Source organism: Neovison vison, chromosome 9, assembly GCF_020171115.1.
Source record: "Neovison vison isolate M4711 chromosome 9, ASM_NN_V1, whole genome shotgun sequence".
Lineage (NCBI taxonomy): Eukaryota > Metazoa > Chordata > Mammalia > Carnivora > Mustelidae > Neogale > Neogale vison.
Window position 1 is genome coordinate 79,244,042 of NC_058099.1, and position 19,808 is coordinate 79,263,849.

The 19,808-nt window shown below is 41.8% G+C and overlaps 1 protein-coding gene across 1 annotated transcript in view; it reads left to right on the forward strand.

Annotated features, from left to right (window-relative positions):
- The window catches only part of LOC122917667 (ras and EF-hand domain-containing protein), a 73,650-nt gene that overhangs the window by 49,172 nt on the left and 4,670 nt on the right, over positions 1-19,808 (forward strand). Inside the window, exons 10-16 of the mRNA XM_044265824.1 lie at positions 7,183-7,417; positions 7,729-7,866; positions 7,983-8,130; positions 9,402-9,483; positions 10,724-10,838; positions 14,343-14,462; positions 17,308-17,384. Coding sequence (XP_044121759.1) covers positions 7,183-7,417; positions 7,729-7,866; positions 7,983-8,130; positions 9,402-9,483; positions 10,724-10,838; positions 14,343-14,462; positions 17,308-17,384 — 915 coding nt within the window. The remainder of the gene's footprint in view (positions 1-7,182; positions 7,418-7,728; positions 7,867-7,982; positions 8,131-9,401; positions 9,484-10,723; positions 10,839-14,342; positions 14,463-17,307; positions 17,385-19,808) is intronic.

Genomic DNA, 19,808 nt, shown 5'->3' on the forward strand with positions numbered 1-19,808 from the left:
GGAACACATTTTAGACCTAAAGTCCCCTCCAGAGTGAAAATGAGGGGATGGAGAACAACCTATCATACTAATGGACATCAAAAGAAAGCTGGAGTAGTCATACTTACATCAGATATGATAGATATTAAACCAAAGACTATAACAAGAGATGAAGAAGGGCACTCTATCATAATTAAGGGGTCTATCCAACAAGAAGATCCAACAATTGTAAATATTTATGCCCCCAACTTAGGAACACCCAAATATATGAATCAGTTAATAACAAACATAAAGAAACTCATTGATAATAATACAGTAACAGTAGGGGATGCTAAAACAGTCCTCCTGCAGCAATGGGCAGATCATCTAAGCAGAAAATCAACATGGAAACAGTGTTTTTGAATGACACACTGGACCAGATGAACTTAACAGATATACTCAGAACAGTTCATCATAAAGCAGGATAATATATATTCTTTTCAAGTGCCAATGGAACATTCTCTTGAATAGATCACATACTGGGTCACAAATCAGGCCTCAACAAGTACAAAAGGATTGAGATCATACCATTCATATTTTCAGACCACCATGATATATCAACTTGAAGTCAACCACAAGAAAAAACCTGGAAAGATCACGAAGATCAGGAAATTAAAGAAGAAATTTAAAAATGCATGGAAGCTACTGAAAATGAAAACATGGTAGTCTAAAACCTTTGAGATGAAGCAAAAGCAGTCATAAGACAGAAGTAAATAGCAATACAGTCCTACCTCAAGAAGCAAGAAAAGTTCCAAATACACAATCCAGTCTTACTCCTAAAGGAGCTAGAAAAGGAACAGAAAATAAAGCCTAAAGCCAAAAGAAAAGGGGAAATAATAAAGATTAGAGCAGAAATAAATAATATGAAACAAACAAAAAACAATAGAACAGATCAATGAAACTAATTGCTATTTCTTTGAAAGAATTAATAAAATTGATAAACTCCTATCCAGACTTATCAAAAAAAAGGAGAAAGGATAAATTAAATCATGAAAGAAAGAGGAGAGATCACAACTAATACCACAGAAATCGAAATAATTATAAGACAATGTTGTGTATTGTCTATTACATGCCAACAAATTGGGCAATCTGAAGAAATGGATAAATTCCTAGAAACATACAAACTACCAAAACTGAAACAGGAAGAAATAGAAAATTAGAGCAGACCCATAACCAGGAAATAAATTGAACCACTAACTAAAAACCTCCCAACAAACAAAAGCCCAGGGCCAGATGGCTTCCCAAGGAAAGGGTTTTGCCAGACGTTTAAAGAAGAGTTAATACCTATTCTTCTCAAACTGTTCCATAAAATAGAAATTGAAGAAAAACTCCAAACTAATTCTACAAGACCAGTATTACCTTGATCTCAAAACCAAAGACCCCCCCAAAGAGAAGAATTACAGGCCAATCAATATCCCTGATGAATGCAGATGCAAAAATTCTTAACAATGTACTAGCAAATTGAATACAACAATACAGTAAAACAGTTTTTCATCATGATCAAGTGGGATTTATTCCTGGGTTGCAGAGATGGTTCAATATCCACAAATCAATCAGTTGATAAAAGAAAGGATAAGAATTATAAGATCTCCTCAATAGATGCCCCAAAAAAGCATTTGATAAAATACAGCATACATTCCTGATAAAAACCATCAACAAAGTAGGTATAGATGAAACATACCTCAACATCATAAAGATCATATATGAAAGAACCACAGCTAATATCATCCTCAAAGGGGAAAAACTGAGAGCTTTCCCTCTATGGTCAGGTATAAGACAGGGATGTCCACTCTCACAATTGTTATTTAACGTTGTACTGGAAGTCCTGGCCTCAGCAGTCAGACAACAAAAAGAAAAGGCACCCAAATCAACAAGTAAGAAGTAAACTTTCACATTCACAGATGACATGATACTTTAACTAAAAAAATTACTAGAACCAGTAATGTAAATTCAACAAAGTCACAGGATATAAAATCAATGTACAGGAATCTGTTGCATTTCTATACACCAATAATGAAGCATCAGAAAGAGAAATCAAGGAATAGATCCCATTTATAATTATACCAAAACCGTAAGATACATATGAATAAAGCTAACCAAAGAGGTAAAAGATCTGTACTCTGAACACTATAGAACACTTATAAAATATATTGAGGAAGGTACAAAGGAATGGAAAAACATTCCATGCTCCTGGATTGGAAGAACAAATATTGTTAAAATGTTTATGCTACCCAAAGCAATCTATACATTCAGTACAATCCCTACCAAAATACACTAGCATTTTCCACAGAACTAGAACAAACAGTATGAAAAGAGAAAATACCTCAAATAGTCAAAAGTCTTGAAAAAGAAAAGCAAAAGGATGCCTGGGTTGCTCAGTCAGTTAACTGTCTGCCTTGGGTCAGGTCATGATCCCAGGATCCTGGGATTGAGCTCCTGGTTGGGCTTCCTGCTCAGTGGAGAGTCCACATGTCCCTCTCCCTTTGCCCCTCCCCCACCATGCTCACATGATCTTTCTCACTTTTGTGCACTCTCTCTCAAATAAATAAACAAAATCTAAAAAAAAAAAAAAGAAGAAGAAGAAGAAGAAGAAAAAGAAAACCAAAGCTGAAGGCATCATAATTCTGGACTTCAAACTCTATTACAAAGTTGTCATCATCAAGACAGTATGGTACTGGCACAAAAGCAGACACATAGATCAATGGAAAAGAATAGAAAATCCAGAAACAGACCCACAACTATGTGGTCAACTAATCTTTGACAAAGCAGGGAAGAATGTCCAGTGGAAAAAAAGTCTCTTCAATCAGTGGTGTTGGGAAAACTGAACAGCCACATGCTGAAGAATGAAACTGGATCATTTCCTGACACCACACACAAAAATAGACTCAAAATGGATGAAAGACCTGAATGTAAGATAGGAAACCATCAAAATCCTAAAGGAGAACACAGGCAGAAACCTTTTAAACCTTGGCCATAGCAGCTTCTAACTAGACACATCTTCGGAGGCAAGAGAAACAAAAGCAAAAATGAACTATTGGAATTTCATCAAGATTAAAAGCTTCTACACAGCAAAGGAAACAGTCAACACAACTAAAAGGCAACTGACATAATGGTAGAAGATATGTGCAAATGACATATCTGATAAGGGATTTGTATCCAAAATCTATAAGGAACTTAATCAAACTCAACACCCAAAAATAAATAATCCAGTTTAGAAATGGGCAGAAGTCATGAATAGACATTTTTCTGAAGAAGACATACAAAATGGCTAACAGACACATGAAAAGTTGCTCAAGATCATTTATTATCAGGGAATTACAAATCAAAACCATGATGAGATACCACTTCACACCTGTCAGAATGGCTGAAACTAACAACACAGGAAACAAATGTTGGTGAGGATGTAGAGAAAGAGGAACCATCTTATACTGTTAGTGGAAATGCAAACTGGTGCAGCCACTGTGGAAAGCAGTATGGAGGTTCCTCAAAAAGTCAAAACAGAATTACCCTGTGACCCAGCAATTAGACTACGAGGTATTTACCCAAAGGATACAAAAATACTGATTTGAAGGGGTACATGCTCCCCAGTGTTTATAGCAGTATTATCAAATAGCCAAATTATAGAAAGAGCCCAAATGTCTGTCAACTGATGAATGGAAAAAGAAGAGGTGGTATATATATACAATGAAATATTGGCCATCAGAAGGAATGGAATCTTGTCATTTGCTGCAATGGTGATGGAACTAGAGTGTATTGTGCTAAGCAAAATAACTCAGACAAATACCTTATGATTTCACTCATATGTGGAATTTAAGAAACAAAACAGAAGAACATAGAGGAAGAAAAACAATCAAAAGAGAGAGGAAAGCAAATCATAAAAGACTCAACTACAGAGAGCAAACTGAGGGCTGATGGAAAACAGTGGGGGATGAGCTTAATGGATGATGGGTATTAAGGAAGGCACTTGCTGTAAATAGCACTGGGTATTACATGTAAGTCATGAATCACTAAATTCTACTCCTGAAACCAATTTTACCATAGATATATGGTAGATACTAACTAGAATTTAAATAAAAACTTGAAATCAACCAAAAAATAATGAATAATGTTCTTAACTATCCTGGCAATAGCAAAATGGTCAGGAAGGTTTATTACCAGGGCTTATTGGTGATCACTTTTAGGAAAATGCTATACAGGTATCAGATGTTTTTATTGTCACTGATTTGTGAAATAACAAATGTTGATGGTTTGTAGACATGTAGGCAGCTTATTTTCTCTGTTATTGAGAAAAATACATTACATTTAAAAAACTGTGTGGGCACAGCGTGATTTTTCTGGACTGATATTTAAGACCAATTCTAAGCACATAGGGGAAAAGATACATTACTGAAAATTATTTCAGAAATTTTACCATGGTTCATTTTGGGAAAGATTACATACCGTGAATAAGGCTCTTGGTACTGGAGTAAGAACTCCTCAAGAGTAGGTTCTAAGGGACAAAGTCATCACACCCCAGTGGCTCAGAGGGACAGAAGTAGAGCACTCTTGTTCTCATCCCCCTGAATAATAACCAGCGGGCCACCAGGGTCTGGACTGATGTCTTCTTTGGAAGGTCATTATTTTAATATCAGAAGTTTAGTATCAGAAGTTTTTAATGCTAATATAAAAACTTAAAAGCATGTTTTAAATTTAATTTTGTTGCTTTTGTGACCTTACTGGATTTTAACTTGTTTTAGTTTAGTGTTTTTCTAAGATTTGTAACAAAAATATAGCTTGTTCTATATTTGCACAGACTTACTTATGAAAATATTTTTTGGGCAGGTAGGAATAGTTTATTTTTTTAAGGGTATATATATGTTGACTTTGAGAAAATCTGATGTGTACCTGTATTTTAAATTAGGAGTCTAGATATTCATGGAAGTGATTTTTCAATTCTGTATTTCACTTCTTCCCTTCTTATCAAAAATCTGAATGTTTTTAAAAACAGTTCTGATTAATAATGATATGGAGCTGAAGTAGTTTGTACTATGTTATAATGAGAATGGTTTTCTTAGGTTCCTTATAGCGTGGCTAAAAGTTTTAGAAGGATAATTTCATAAATGATGAAACAACAAAAAAATGTATGCATGCACACAAACACACAGAGCTAGCTAGTTAACAATATGGTCTGAATATGTGCCCCCAGGATAAAGACTCTGTAATTAAGTAACATATGTAGGGAGGGTTTGGTGGTTCTTACTTTTTAAGTTAATTTTAAGCATTTGCTAATGGTACTAAAATAGTTTTTTTTTAAAGATTTATTTATTTATTTTGGGGAGAGAGCACATGAGCAGGAGGGGAAGAGGGAGAGGGAGAGAGAGAGAGCTTCAAGCCGACTCAGAGCTGAGCATGGAGCCCAACATGGGAATCCATCTCACAACACTGAGATCATGACATGAGCTGAAACCAAGAGTCCGACACTTAGCTGACTGTGCTACCCAGGCACCCCGGCACCAAAATATTTTTGACTTCTCAGACTTGTGTCACTTATACCTATTTATATTGAGATCACCCTCTGTTTTCTGAACATATTCGTCTCTTACTGTTTTTAATCTCTGTGGACTATGTACTCTGCCCACTTCCTCACTCTGATGAGACAGTGTTTGCCAAGTGACTCAAGATGGTGCTCCAGTGTAATGGAGACTAAACAGGCTGTGGCCCTTGTTTTTCTTCTTTTCTTTTCTTTTTTTCTTTCCTCTCCTCTCCTCTCCTCTCCTCTCCCCTTCCCTCTACTTCCTTCCTTCCTTCCTTCCTGTTCTTGTTGTTCCTCCTCTCCCTCCCCCCTTTCTTCTTCTTCTTCGTCTTCTAGGACTCATGATGGGGGGGAGGTGCAGAGAGAGAGAGAGAGAATCTCAAGCAACCTCCACCCTGAGCACAGAGCCCAATGTGGGGCCTCAATCTTAATGACCATGAGATCATGACCTGAGCCAAAATCAAGAGTCTGACACTTAACTAACTGAGCCATTCATGTGCCCCATTATTTCAGTATGAACAGGTTTTTGGGAAAATCAAATGGAAAAGCAAAAATAAATAGGGAAATAATGCGGTTTCTTTTGATTCTTTTGTTGGATGTTAATTTCTCCCTCACTTATAAGATGTTAGAGAGTTTCACAAATGGAAACATCCATAGAAGCCAGGGGTTCCAGGCTTTATCCGGGAGACCTCCCTGTGAAACTTCTTCTACAAGCATCTTTCTAGATTATGTATCAATACCTAGTGGCAGAAAACTCCCTGTGTCATATTCTGGTATCATACCTTTCTAATTGCCTGTCATTTTTACCATGTTGATTAGAAATATGACTCCCGGGATGCCTGGGTGGCTCAATGGGTTAAAGCCTCTACCTTCAGCTCAGGTCATGATCCCAGGGTCCTGGGACTGAGCCCCGTATCGGGCTCTCTGCTCAGCAGGGAGCCTGCTTCCCTTCCTCTCTCTCTCTGCCTGCCTTTCTGGCTACTTGTGATCCTCTCTCTGTCAAATAAATAAATAAAATCTTTAAAAAAAAATATGACTCCTAGAAAAGTTAATCAGTTGGCCCTTACTTTGTCTTGTGCAACCTAGGAGAATGTATTCTTCATGTTCATGTGTCAGCTTCTCTGGGGATTTGAAGAGGGACACCAATAAGACTGAAGTTAAGCTCATGGCACAGTTTCTTGTATCTGAGGGTTTTGAGTCTCAAGGTCATCATGGTTACATTTCCCATCTAGGTTGTCAGCATCCCTTTTAAAAAGTAGAGCTGTTATCCAGAAATGGACGAGCTATTTGGAGTATGGTCTGACCACATTAGAGTATAAAGGTTCACATGTCCTGCTTACATTTTTCTTAACTTGAGATTGCATTTCTGCTCTGGATACTGCAATTCCTTTCTTATTAGGAAATACAGAATGTGACTTTTAAAAATGGCTTCATTTTTATTAAATATTAGACTTGAGTGTCTTTATCTTAATTGATTGTTGCATAGAATGAGCTGGTGTTGCTCTCAACATTTTGTTTCCCCTGATGCATACTCATGGACTACATTATGATTCTTGGCAAAAGGGAGAGTTGTTGGTCTTCTTGAGCCCACTGCTGTGTAGTCCTGAGCTTTGTGAACTCTCGGGTAGAGCTGTCTTCTCCTTTTTCACCAGGTCATTCCGCTCCTCCTACATGGATGAGGACTGTGACTCATTGGCCCTCTGTGACCCTATGCAGAGGATGAATTGTGAGGTGGACAGCCTTCCCGAGAGCTGCTTTGACAGCGGCTTGTCTACCCTGAGAGACTCCAACGAATATGACTCGGAGGTGGAATACAGGCACCAGAGGGCACCTCAGAGGTCACACGGCACGCAGGAGAGCTTTGGGGGTGATGCTTCAGACGTAGACGTAAGCCCCAGAAATCACTGTCTCCTGAGCCGTACCTTCGATAGAAATCTATCACCCTGTTTGACTTGTATCTGTCATGGGAATACGACTTAAAGGTTATAAATATGAAACATAGTCAGTAGAATGTATTTTTCTTCATCAGGGTAGGGAGAAATTTTCACAGATTGCCATTTGGGGCTACTATGTTCCATAACAGAACTGACTATAGATTCATCTGCGTATTTTTCTTCTCTTTAATCCATAATATATATGTGTAATGAGAGACTTTGTTTTTTAATGGCTGACTAAAAAAAAATAATAACAAAAACCAGGTTCCTGATATAAGGGATGAAGAGACGTTTGGTGCCGAAGGTGTGGCTGCCATCTTAGACTGGAAGCCCCAGGGGTCCACTAGTGAGGGCAGCATCGTCAGTTCTTCAAGAAAGCCCATCTCAGCTCTGTCACCACAGGTAGGTAGTTTCTGGGATATTTTATTCACGAACACTGTGAATTTTTGGTGCCTTATAACTTACTAGAAAGACAACTGGCCCGACCTTTGTCACCCACCGTGGCTTTGTCACCCTAGACAGACATGGTGGATGGCGACCATAAATCTTCCAGCTCACAGAAGGCTTACAAGATTGTGCTTGCTGGGGATGCTGCAGTGGGGAAGTCTAGTTTCCTCATGAGGCTCTGCAAGAATGAATTTCGAGGAAATACAAGTGCCACCCTGGGTATGGTTCCTTCTCCAGTTGGTAATGAGGAAATGACCTTCTTTTAGCTTGATTTTATTTTCCATAGAAAGTATATACACAGATCTCTCTGTATACATATATAATATATAGGGGTGTGTGTGTGTGTGCGTGTGTGTGTGTGTGTGTGTTTATCCTTATCTACAGAACGGTCTTCTGTTTTGGTGAAGGCCCGACTTTAGGAAATGAAGACTGACAAAGGACAGAGGTATCCACTTAGCCAGTCAGAGCAGCCAGACCAAGCTTAGAGCCAGAGATGACAGATTCATTTATTCAGCAGACATTTCCTGAGTTCTCCTAGGAGCACGATACTGCTGTAAGTGCTAAGGACACACAATGAACAGAGGCAACTAAATCCCAGCCTGCAAGGAAACTTCACCCCAAAGGACAGCAATGGGTGAAAAAAAGATGAAGTTTGGAGAGAGGTGCAGTTCTACACAGGGTGACCGGGTAAAGCTTTTCTGATAAGCTGTCACTTGGCAAAGTGACAGTGTTGATGGCCACTTTGTCATGGTCAAAATCATAGCCGAGTGTATGATCCCTTCCCCTCCATTACAGCGGAATACATGAGTAAGCAGTTCTGAGAACAAGAGAGGAAGTGTCCTGATTTCCCAAATTTGCATACTAATCAGTAAAAGGAGTTGAAGGTTTGCAAATTATCATTCACCTTTCTTCTTTATCTAAAGAGTTCTTATTTTGATGAGGAGAAATATTAGAACAGATTGATTATACCCTCTTCACAATGGGCGTCTTTGTAAATTCATGGTCCTTCATCATACCCCTGAAGATAACAAATTGCAAGTTCACTTTTATTTGGTTCCTGAAAAGACCGCCACATTTTGTTTGGTTGCTCAAGAGCATGGTGTATATGCACACCTCCCACATATCCACACACAGATACATGCACACGTACACACGTCCACATGCACACAAACACACACACATAAACACGCAGAGACATACCGACTTTGTGTAATCACATGGACAAACAGAACATAGATTTTCCTTTTGTCTATAGCCGAAAGCCTTCCCCAGCTTAGCCAACCTGCAGAGGGTTCCTCTGCGCGTACATGTGTGTTCTGACTTGTAATTAGTGTTTGAAGGTCGCTCTCCTTGAAGGCTACATTCATCCCTCTCTACCTCATTGAGCTTTGGCTTATTGGCTTTTGTCTTATCCACAGAGGGCTTGAGAGTCAAAACCAGTGAAATTATTTACATCATGGTCCCTGTGTTCTCTTGTAATTCCCTTTCAGGAGTCGATTTTCAGATGAAAACTCTCCTTGTGGACGGAGAGCGCACAGTCCTGCAGCTCTGGGATACGGCTGGTCAGGAGAGGCAAGTGCTTCCCACAGCGCTGTGGGCTCACCTTCGGTCTGCATGGACAAGCCTCGTGGGACGCTTGGTGTTTGTTGTTGCTCATAATCCTATAATTATAATACACTGTGTAATTACATAGTGCATTAGGATTTTGGGAATGTTTGCATGTCCCCACATTCTTTCCTCCTTCATTTACCTGTCAGTTGTGTGTGGAGGTCTTCAGGCTTCCTCTGAGCCCCTGTTCAGTTGGGAAAAGGAGAGTGCCCTTTCTCAACGAGAGAACGTAGGCGAGGCAGCACTTTTAGAATGCAGTGTGTCGGTGTGAGGAGGCACTTAGCCAGGCTCAATAAAAGACAGAAAAGGGAATATGTCAGCTGCCCTTCATTCAAGGGCAGAGGCACCAACTAAGTAGAAGACTCGTGTCTGGTGACCTTGCCTTCTCCTGCATGCATTGCTGATGACCAGAAGGATCAAACGTAGGTTTTATTCCTGCCTAACTCTTCAGAAAAAGCATCTCTCCAGTTGCTCAGCTAGTGAGTATGGGCTGCGTACCCATATGTGTCCGTACCAGGCACCATTTAGGCTCCAAAGATTCAACAGAAAACAGACACAAATCCACAAAAGCTGCTTGCAGGGAGCTCGCATTCTCTAGGACTCTGAGACTTTCAATATTTAAAAAACATTTGTACTCGATGTGGCCTTTTTAAAGATGCTATCAAGTGTTGCCGTTGGTTTAGAGTTGGGACATGCACACAGAGGTGTGCTCTTGTGCTAGCGAGTCGGCCGCGTGCCGTGTGTGTAAAGCTGGCGTGCTGTGGCACTCCGCGTCATTCGGCCCTCTTCCATGCCACCCCACAAGTACTCCCTCCCCACCCCCAGACCACAATGTTCTCTCTCGGGCCTCTCCCTCCCTCCTTCCCTTGTCCCACACATGGGTTTGGGAACTTGTTGCAGGGGCTGAAATTTTTAGAAATTATACTCTCAGCTTTGCCCTGGTTATACTTTGGGTTCATAGATATTCTTGGAGAAAGTGTTTGGCTCTCATAGATCATACCCCAAATTATTCTGTTACCCTCCACTGAGCCGTTCCAGCCCTCTGAGGTGGCTCTGTCCCCGTGCCAGGTTGCCATGAGATTCTTCTAAATGGAGGCTTATCTTAGAAAAGGAGAAAAAAGGAGAATGAAAGAGATGAAGAAGGGGTAGCACCTGAGCAACAGACTGATTAGAACTGGTATTTACACACTTCCCTCTTTGCCAGGTTCAGAAGTATCGCCAAGTCTTACTTCAGAAGAGCAGATGGCGTTCTGCTGTTGTATGATGTTACGTGTGAGAAAAGCTTTCTCAATGTTCGAGAATGGGTGGACATGATCGAGGTAAGATATCAAAACACAGCAACAAACAAAAAACTACGCGGGCGTCACGGGCCGTCTTAGAAGACGCGGTTTCTCTTCTTTGTTGACGTGCACACCGTTAGAGAGCATTGACTGGGTGTGAGAGGGGGGGTGTCTCATGGTACTTGGCACTATTGGTCTCTTTCTCAGTGGCCGGGCGAGTTTCCCCAGAGCCGTGGATACCACTGAAGGGAGCTTCTGGGAATAAAACTTCTGGTTTTCTTACAGATAAAATCAGAACCCCTCTGGAAGTAACTACAAATGTGGGCAACCTGAGAAGAAACAGTTCTTAATGCCTGGGGTGGTGTGTATGTGACTGGTGTGCACGGGGCCCCCATGTGTGTCAGATATGAGCACGTGCAAGGCCCAGCTCCATTAGCACCTGTGTCCTCAACCTTATTCTGCTGGTAATTTGGATGCCCCTGAAATACCAAGTGGTATTGTTTTTTTAGAGTCTCAAGAATCAGTAAAACTTTTTTTTTTTTTTTAAACCAAGTGGTACCTTAATCTTAAACATGGTGACAACTGTGCTGCTTTTTTTGTTGTTGTTGTTAAATGAGTAGTGTCTTTCATCTGAGGAGCTTTCATATCCTTTGGTTTCATGGTAAATAATTTCTAGAAGAGGAAATGATTTTGACCACACTTAGTGTGCTGCCAATGGGTTATTAATTAACATAAAATTCAGTTCCAGCTGTGGTTGAATATACTCTCTTGGAAAAAAAAAACTAGTGGCTAATAGAATTTTTCAGTTAAGTGTATTATCTCTAATTTTTGATAGGCATTAAACAGTGCAGCGATGACTAAACAGAGAACTGATTGCTGTATATCAGCTTAGCTTCTAGAGTCTTCCATTGGGCCTAATTTATACCCTGTAAGAAAGTAGAATTATATTCTCTTTCTAACTGAAGAAATGATTTGAAAAATGACAAAGAAATGTGCATTTTGTCCTAGCGGAATATCATGACCTAAAATTATTACAAATATGAGGCAAATGTGTTGACGTTTATGTAGCATTTTTACTTCACAAAATTTCCACATATTATATACATCTTTGTAACATATCTGAGGAAAGAAGTAAGAAATATAATGTTACTCTCATTTTTTATGAGAAACCTGAGTTGGAGAAAATGTATGACCCTGGTTTGTGGTTATTTAGAGGGGAGGGGTTGAAGGGGGCCTTGGATCTCCTGAGTCAGCCCTGGTTGCTGCTGTGATAAAGAGCCAGAGTAAGCAGCAGGTTGAGAAAAGAAACTTTTGGTGTCCAGAGTGGAGTTCCGAGGTACATTCCATGCACAGAGGAGAAGCGTCTACTCACGGGAACAGACGGACCTCCCTGGGTCCAGAGAATAACATCATCCCAATGGACTCGTACCCATAGAAAATTTAAAATCCACAGCAAAACTTTTTATTGTTAAAAATTTTGGATGTAGTCTGCATTTTAAGTCTTTGCATGATGCGCAAGGACTGGTGGCCCAAAGGCAAGGTCAGTCACAGTGTTGAAATAGCCGTTAGTGACCACCACAGCTGGTGTGCCAGGACCCCATCATTTACCATCATTTGCTAATCACCTACACGTGGTAAGTGACCTTTACAGCTCTGTGGATCACCTTTCACAGGGTCTGAAAAGGACAAACACTATATTCAAGATGAACTCTTGAATTTGTCACAGGGAAAAATTAGATACTACTTGGCTTTTGACTTCTACCTTTGGGAAAAAAGAGCATGACAAACCTTTGCCATGGCCCTTTCTAATTGGAGGACATTCTGTGGGGACAGTTTATGTGGCTACTAGAGATACAGATGGAAACTGAGAGTGTAATTGTTGGGATAGGCCCAAGGGCTGAGGGGTAATGGAATGTCAGTGGTTAATTAATACATTTAATACATTTCGATAAAAACCACTGAGTTACAAAATTGCGCATTAAAATCATGGGTAAAATTAAATGATGGCCATTTACTTACCTGTCGTGAGTAATGTATTGGTTGAATGCTTGGGTGAATGTTGAATTGAGGAGACACTTGAGACATGAGATCTCTAACTGACTTTTTCACATTCCAGAGTATTTTTGGAGTCCCTCCTTTGTGCAGGTTCCAGAGCCTGGAATATGCCCACAGTAGGGGAGCTTGTATCCAAGTAGGGGACACATAATAAGCAACAAACAAGTAAATAAAATAAATGTAATGATAGAGAATGATAAATATTGTGGACACAAGAGGGCAGAGTAAATGGCCTGATGGTGTGGTCAGGGCAGCCTCCCTGGAAGGTGCTGTTCGAGACAAGACTGGAAGGAGTGGCCCGTATTTACTGACATAACTTAGGGAAGTCACTTAGATGCTTTGGTTCTTGGCTCACTTAAGTGAGTATTTGTTGAGCAGCTTCCAAAGTTGCCCCCTTGGAACCTGAACAGTTTGCAGAAGAACACGGTTAATGAACACATCGATGGACACCACACCTAGTTTCAGGGACGGCCCTCCATTTCCATCTCCCCTCTCCTGTTACTACACTGTGGTGCCCTTGGTCGGAGGAGAATGGTCTGAAGGGAAGGGAAATCAGATGTAATGCCATTGGTTTCAAGGCTCATTTCTTGAACCCGTGGCAGGTGTAGCACCAAACCGAAAGCACAACTGGTACCTGGAGGCCCGGCAGAGGGTCACGGTCAGGGCTGCTGCTGCTGCTGCTCTTGAGTGGGAACCAGAATCCTGTTTTTCTGGGCCAGTCAGGCTAGCTTTCTGTGTTCTCATTAGATCCTGTGGAGGTACGATGTGCCCTTACTAACCCCTTCATTTTACCAGTGGGGAAACTGAGGCAGAAACATGAAACATTTCGCCTGATTTCAGGGCCACAGCTGGTGAGAGGCCAGGTGGTGGGAGGGGTGGCCTCCGATGCAGCTCTGTTCCCCACGTTTCACGTGGACCTGCAAAGGTGGATTTGGGAGCATTAGCCTTAGAATCGATTCCTTCGAATGATTGGTAATTGACTCCTTATAAGAAAAATGTTAACCTTTAGGACCTTCACATTTTGCTTTTGTTGTGAACCTGCAGTAAGTGTGGAACGCTCACATTCTGTTTTTATCCCGTTATGGCTGAGGGATCTCCCTGTGTGTTTTGTGCCTGAGATAATGAAGTTGACTTGTTATCAGCACCGTTTGGAGTGAAAGTCGCAGAAAATTGTGTGGCTGCCACATCCAGATATAGCTCTGTGGTCATGCCGCTGTAGTTCATATTGGTTCGTATGGTGGCAGGGGTGATGGGGAGCATTTGCACTGAGGCCCTGGTCTTTGCAAATTATTGTTTAACCTCTCAGAATTTCAGTGATTTCACTTGGTGATGGGAAGAAGTTTGGCTCTCTGTAGAGAGATTTTGAGGCTGGAAGGTATGACCTCCAGGTCATGCAGAACCCACGGGGCATTTGGAGAGTGGAAGCTGCTGTTGTCAGTGGAACTCGTTCAGTGTTTGATGAATACACAGCATTTTTTCCCCTGGCAGGATGCAACCCAGGAGAGTGTTCCTATCATGTTGGTAGGAAACAAGGCTGACCTCCATGATGCTGCTGCAGCAGAGGAACAGAAGTGTGTCCCGGGATACTTGGGAGAAAAACTGGCCATGGTAAGGGTGAAATGGGGCTATTGGGATAGAGCTTTGCAGTTGGCGACCCTTCACTCCCATCTACGTTCACTTAACAAGGTTCTTTGACAACCCTTCACCCATTCCAGTGGGACTACTGGCCTTCTGATTCAGGCAGAACTCCCAGTGTCCCCCTGCTTTTTATTTTTTTATTTTTATTTTTTAAAATTTATTTATTTGAGAGAGAGAGAGAAAGAGCAAGCATGAGCATGAGCAGGGGTGGGGAGCGGAGGGCCAGAGGGAGAGGGAGAGACAGGCTCCCCACTGAATAGGGAGCCTGACATAGGGCTTGATCCCAGGACCTGAGCAAAGGCAGACACTTAACTGACTACGCCACCGAGGTGCCCTCCCGACCCCCACCCTCGCCACACACACTTTAATGAATGTAAGTAATTGTACCAAGGATTAAACCTCTCATGGAGGTAAAATGATCACTTGGGCAATTTTCCCCAATGTTGACAAAGGAACCAGAAGTGTCCTGCCTTCCTCCTCACCCTCGGCCAGTTCCTGGACTCCTCCTAGTTCTGGAATCCACGTCAAGGAAAAATAATGGGTGTCCTGTTTAGAAAACATGGTTTAGTTCCAGAAGGCTACTGTGCCAAAGGGCAGTGTGTTACCTGGCTGGAAGAGAATTTGGAAAGTTTTTTTTTTTTTCCTCTAAGATTTATGCATAGTTGAATAGTCTAAAATTATTTTTGGTTGTGCGCTTGTATAGAACATGAGGCTCATTTCGATCCAGTTTATTACTAGGGGCAGCATTTATTCTCCCGTTATTACCAGTGTGTGAGGCTGCTCCAGGGCTTCCTTAGAACCTGTCTTTCCCAAACATGGCATCAGAGGCACCTGCGGGTAGCTAAGTCCACGCCATTGCAGTCGGATTTGATACGGCTGCCTCTGTGCTCTGCTTCAGCCCATGGACAGCCTGTGCTGTAGTATGACCCGTGGACTGTAAAAACAAGGGTCAGTGCCACTGTTTTAAGTTGGAAAATCTTTCTTGTTTTAAGTTTTAAAACTATGAACCAAACATGCTAAACATCAGAGCTAGGCAGCGAAGCACAGAAGAGATTCATTCAACATGTTTAATCGTATGCACTTGATTATGTGTGGAAGAAAGACTGGAGCACACAACAGACAGTCCGTGTCTTCGTGTAGTTCATTTCTGGGGGATACGCGGGGAATGTGTGTAATCCACATGCCTCATTGTCCCACAAGCCCCCTTAGAGAGCATGTGATCCCCCACCACATGCCAGGTTTATCCCCTCCTCACGATTTCAGAGTTCCCAAGGTTTGCTCACTTATGCATCTTGTGACCCCTACCCTCCCGTAGCCTCGGAGAGACCCTGCATGTCACCCCATAACATCCTAGCCATTAAACTTGGAAACAGCGCTATGCATTACCACTAGAAATTCATTCACATTCATTGTAGAATTTTTATAGATTTTCTGTGGAATTTTCATAGATTTTCCCCAGGCTCATGGGTAAATGTCCCACTGTGGACTCTTACCCCCTCCTTTTGTTCTCTCTCTCCATGCTCCAGAGCAGCCATAACATCCTCTCCTTATCCCACACAGAATTGTGTTACCTACACCCAGGCCCAAGGCCCCTGCAATTCTCCTTCCTGAAAGGACATTGTCTCCAGGCAAAGATGCACAAAAATAACTTTATCAATTACAATTGTGGCAAGTGCAGTACAGAGAAATACGGAGGGCTATGAGGTTTCCTAATAGCCAGACCTGACAGGGAAATGCCAGGCTTAGACAACACTGAATCTTGATTTCTGGGGAGGATTGTGGAAAAATTCAAAAAGTAGGTAGGAGTTAGCCTGGAGAAGGGGGTTGATGGTCATAACCCAGGTAATGGGAACAGCAGGTGCAAAGATTGTGAGGTGAGGAGGAATTTGGAACATTGGAGAAAGAGAGGGAAGATTAGAGTAACCAGAGCGTTGAGGGTGAGGGAAGAGGGTGGCAGGTAAAGCTAGGACTTGGGCCGGGACTACCTGGACGTGAGACCTTGTCAGCCATGGGGCAGCATCTGAGTGTTACTTGAAGAGGAATGGGAAACACTGAAAGGTGTGAAGCAGGAGAGTGATATGATCATTGGTCATATCCATAACCACTGGGAGATAGAATAACAGAGCCCTAGACAGCGTCCATTGGGTTTAACAACACGGAGGTTGCCTAATCTTGAAGGCAAAGATGATAGTGTGAAGGGATGCGAGTTAGCTGCCGGCCCAAAGGAGACATACTTTTGATGGACATTTAACTCGTGAGTGGTTACCTTAAGCTACCATTTTTACCTCTCTCAGATTATCCGATAGAGAACATTTGTAGCAACTGGTAGGACCATGGAGAATAAAACATGAAATGGTGTATTGTGCTTGCTTTTTTTTTTTTTTTTTAAAGATTTTATTTATTTATTTGACAGAGAGAAATCACAAGTAGATGGAGAGGCTGGTAGAGAGAGATAGAGAGAGAGAGATGGAAGCAGGCTTCCTGCCGAGCAGAGAGCCCGATGCGGGACTCGATCCCAGGACCCTGAGATCATGACCTGAGCCGAAGGCAGCGGCTTAACCCACTGAGCCACCCAGGCGCCCCTGTGCTTGCTTTTAAGGCAAAATAAAAAGTCCCTTGACTTGGAGCTGTTGTGTCTGGAATAACTAGACCCAAATTCACTATTTTTAAAGTATCAAAACCATGAATCCTATTTCTTAGCCGTTAGAATACTCAACAGGAGAATATGTTTATTTTATTTGTTGGTTTCAAAAGCTAAAATTCTAGGAGCCTTAAGTAAAGGCTTCATTTAATTGTGTTTATTTCTTTTCTACAGACCTATGGGGCATTATTCTGTGAAACCAGTGCCAAAGATGGCTCGAATATAGTGGAAGCTGTTCTCCATCTTGCTCGGTAAAATGTTGTCTTATATTTGGAAAACCGAACGCAGGATTGTATTTTCACGTAGTTGGTGCATATGTCCGATTTCTGGACTGTAATGTGAATATACATTGGAAAACACTGTCTCGTATTTCATTGGTGGTTAGAAAAACAATTGAACACGGATTTTAGAAAAACTGGTAGTGCTGCTTATTCACTGTGAACGCTGGCAAAGTACCTTTACTGCCAAACAAAGCAGGTGCATCTGAGGTGTCGCTGACATTTCTGCAAAATGTCACCACAAAGCTAATAGTTGACTTGTATGAATCATTTCCAGGAACCAGATTTTAAACACAAGAGACTATTATGAAATTAACTACCTATTATGACATTTTCTGGGATAAAGGAGTAAAAAAGCAACTCAACAAAGCAAATTGTGTATCATGCCAGTTGGAAGCACTTTATTAAAATAATTACTCAGGTAATTATTAAGCTCAGTCAGTGGTGTTAATAATAAATAACATTTTGGGATGTAGATTAGAATGAAAATTACATCCTTGAGGAACTTGGATATAAATGTGAGTGTTTTTTAATCCTTGGAGTAAATTTGAATTTTAAGAAATAACATTATCTTTTAGATTTATGTCTTCTGCCTGGTTTTCTGCCACAAATGAAAAGATGATTCTTTACTGGCCTGAAGAGATTAAATATCCAAAAGAAAAAAGAAAGGAAAAAAAAGAAAAAATGAGCATGAACAAAATCAGGCCAGTGATCTTTAATTACTGATGAAGCAAAGCCATAATTTGGAGTGTGTAGGTTTTTTTCTGATCATATGTGAAATTTTATAAGAATCTTAGCTTTAGTATGGTAGATGGCTTCTTCTGCTCCTATTCAGTGACAAGTAAAATACATCGCAGTGTTCCAATGCTGCTTTTCTATTGATTATTCGGTGTTTAAAATGCTTACCAGCTGCTTAGACTGGGGCCTTGGGCAAGATCCTTGCCCTCACTTGAGAAAATCAGGAAATGGGCCCCAGGACTTTAAATGGTTTGCTTGACGTTAGTCTGTGGCAGGCCTTGGCAGATACCTTGGGCTCGAACTGAGTCTGAACATTATCTCCTTTGATATCAGTCCGAGAGAGAGCCACCTGCCCGCACCATGCTGGAAATCATCTTTGTGTGAAGCAAAGACAGTGCTAACTCTGAGTGTGACCTAGATCGGGTGGAAGAAAAGCTAACATTTAAGCATGTGTAGATTCAAGGGAATGACATGGTTTTCTGCCTGTGATTAGTAGGAGAATCATGGGCTCATACCACATTTGTCAAACAAAAGCCCAGGTAAACTAAGCTGGGTGAAATAATGGATTCCATGTACCTGTGGGTGTGAAGGGGCTGCTGGCCATTTTGACCAGGGAAGGCTCATTCAGTACAGGTGGTGGGGGCGGAGGCGGGGAGATTGGGTGAGATGCACCGACGGTAGACTCACTGCTGAACTGGTGGGTGTTGGTCCTTTCTCAGGTGTTCGTGCTGGCGCTTCGCTACAGCATACCCGGGGATTCCTGGGTGGAAGTGCTCTGCTTGCTGGGCTAGGGGGTTTGGGGGAGGACCTGCAGGTCTGTAGAGCATCGCTGGGCCCAAAGCTGAACCGCAGCGGGCAGGGATGGGGCCCCTAGCTTTGACAGTGGGGTGCTGACCTGCTGGTCGGCCCAGCAGAGAAGGATGCTGTGCACAGGCCTCCTGCTAGGCTGTTGCCTCCGGCCCCGCTTAATGGAGGACCACGGTGCAGGAGGCTCAAAGTATGGTCTTAAATCTCCCCTCAAACAGCTGTGGAGTTGGACGAGTCCTTCCTCCCTCTCGGTATCTCTAGTCTGTAAAATGAGGGAGGGGGCTGGAGAAGCGACTCCCAAGGTCCTTTCTGGTTCTGCCAGTCTGTGGTTCTACACAGAACCGCCGGTATGCCACGGAATACCAATCGCTACTTTGTGCTGAATTAATTGTCTTGCAGGATCATATTGTTAAAGTGACTCCAGATTGCCATGGTCACACCCAGAGTGCCGAATCCATGCTCTTTATTGTATCGTAAAGGTGGGCGAGGCTGTGAGCTGCCTATGCTTTCTCTGCTGCCGCCACACAGCCTTATGCTTCCTTACCCAGCACACCTGTGCACAGAGGCCTTTTGATCACGAGGTCCCTCCTTGGGAATCACTCACCAGGGAGTTATTTTATTGTTGTTGTTGCATTATGGCCTGGTGTGAGTTCCCTGGTTTCGTTATGTTAGTGATGTGTTAAATATGAAAATTATAAATAAAGCAAATATTTAAAAATTTTAATTTGCTTTATATCCTGCCTTCATATTTGCTTATTAAAGTGCCTAAGTCTTACATGGAAATGGTAGAGTTGCCACTGGTGAAATGATTGTTTTTAAAGTTTTACATCCTGAGGCACCTGGGTGGCTCAG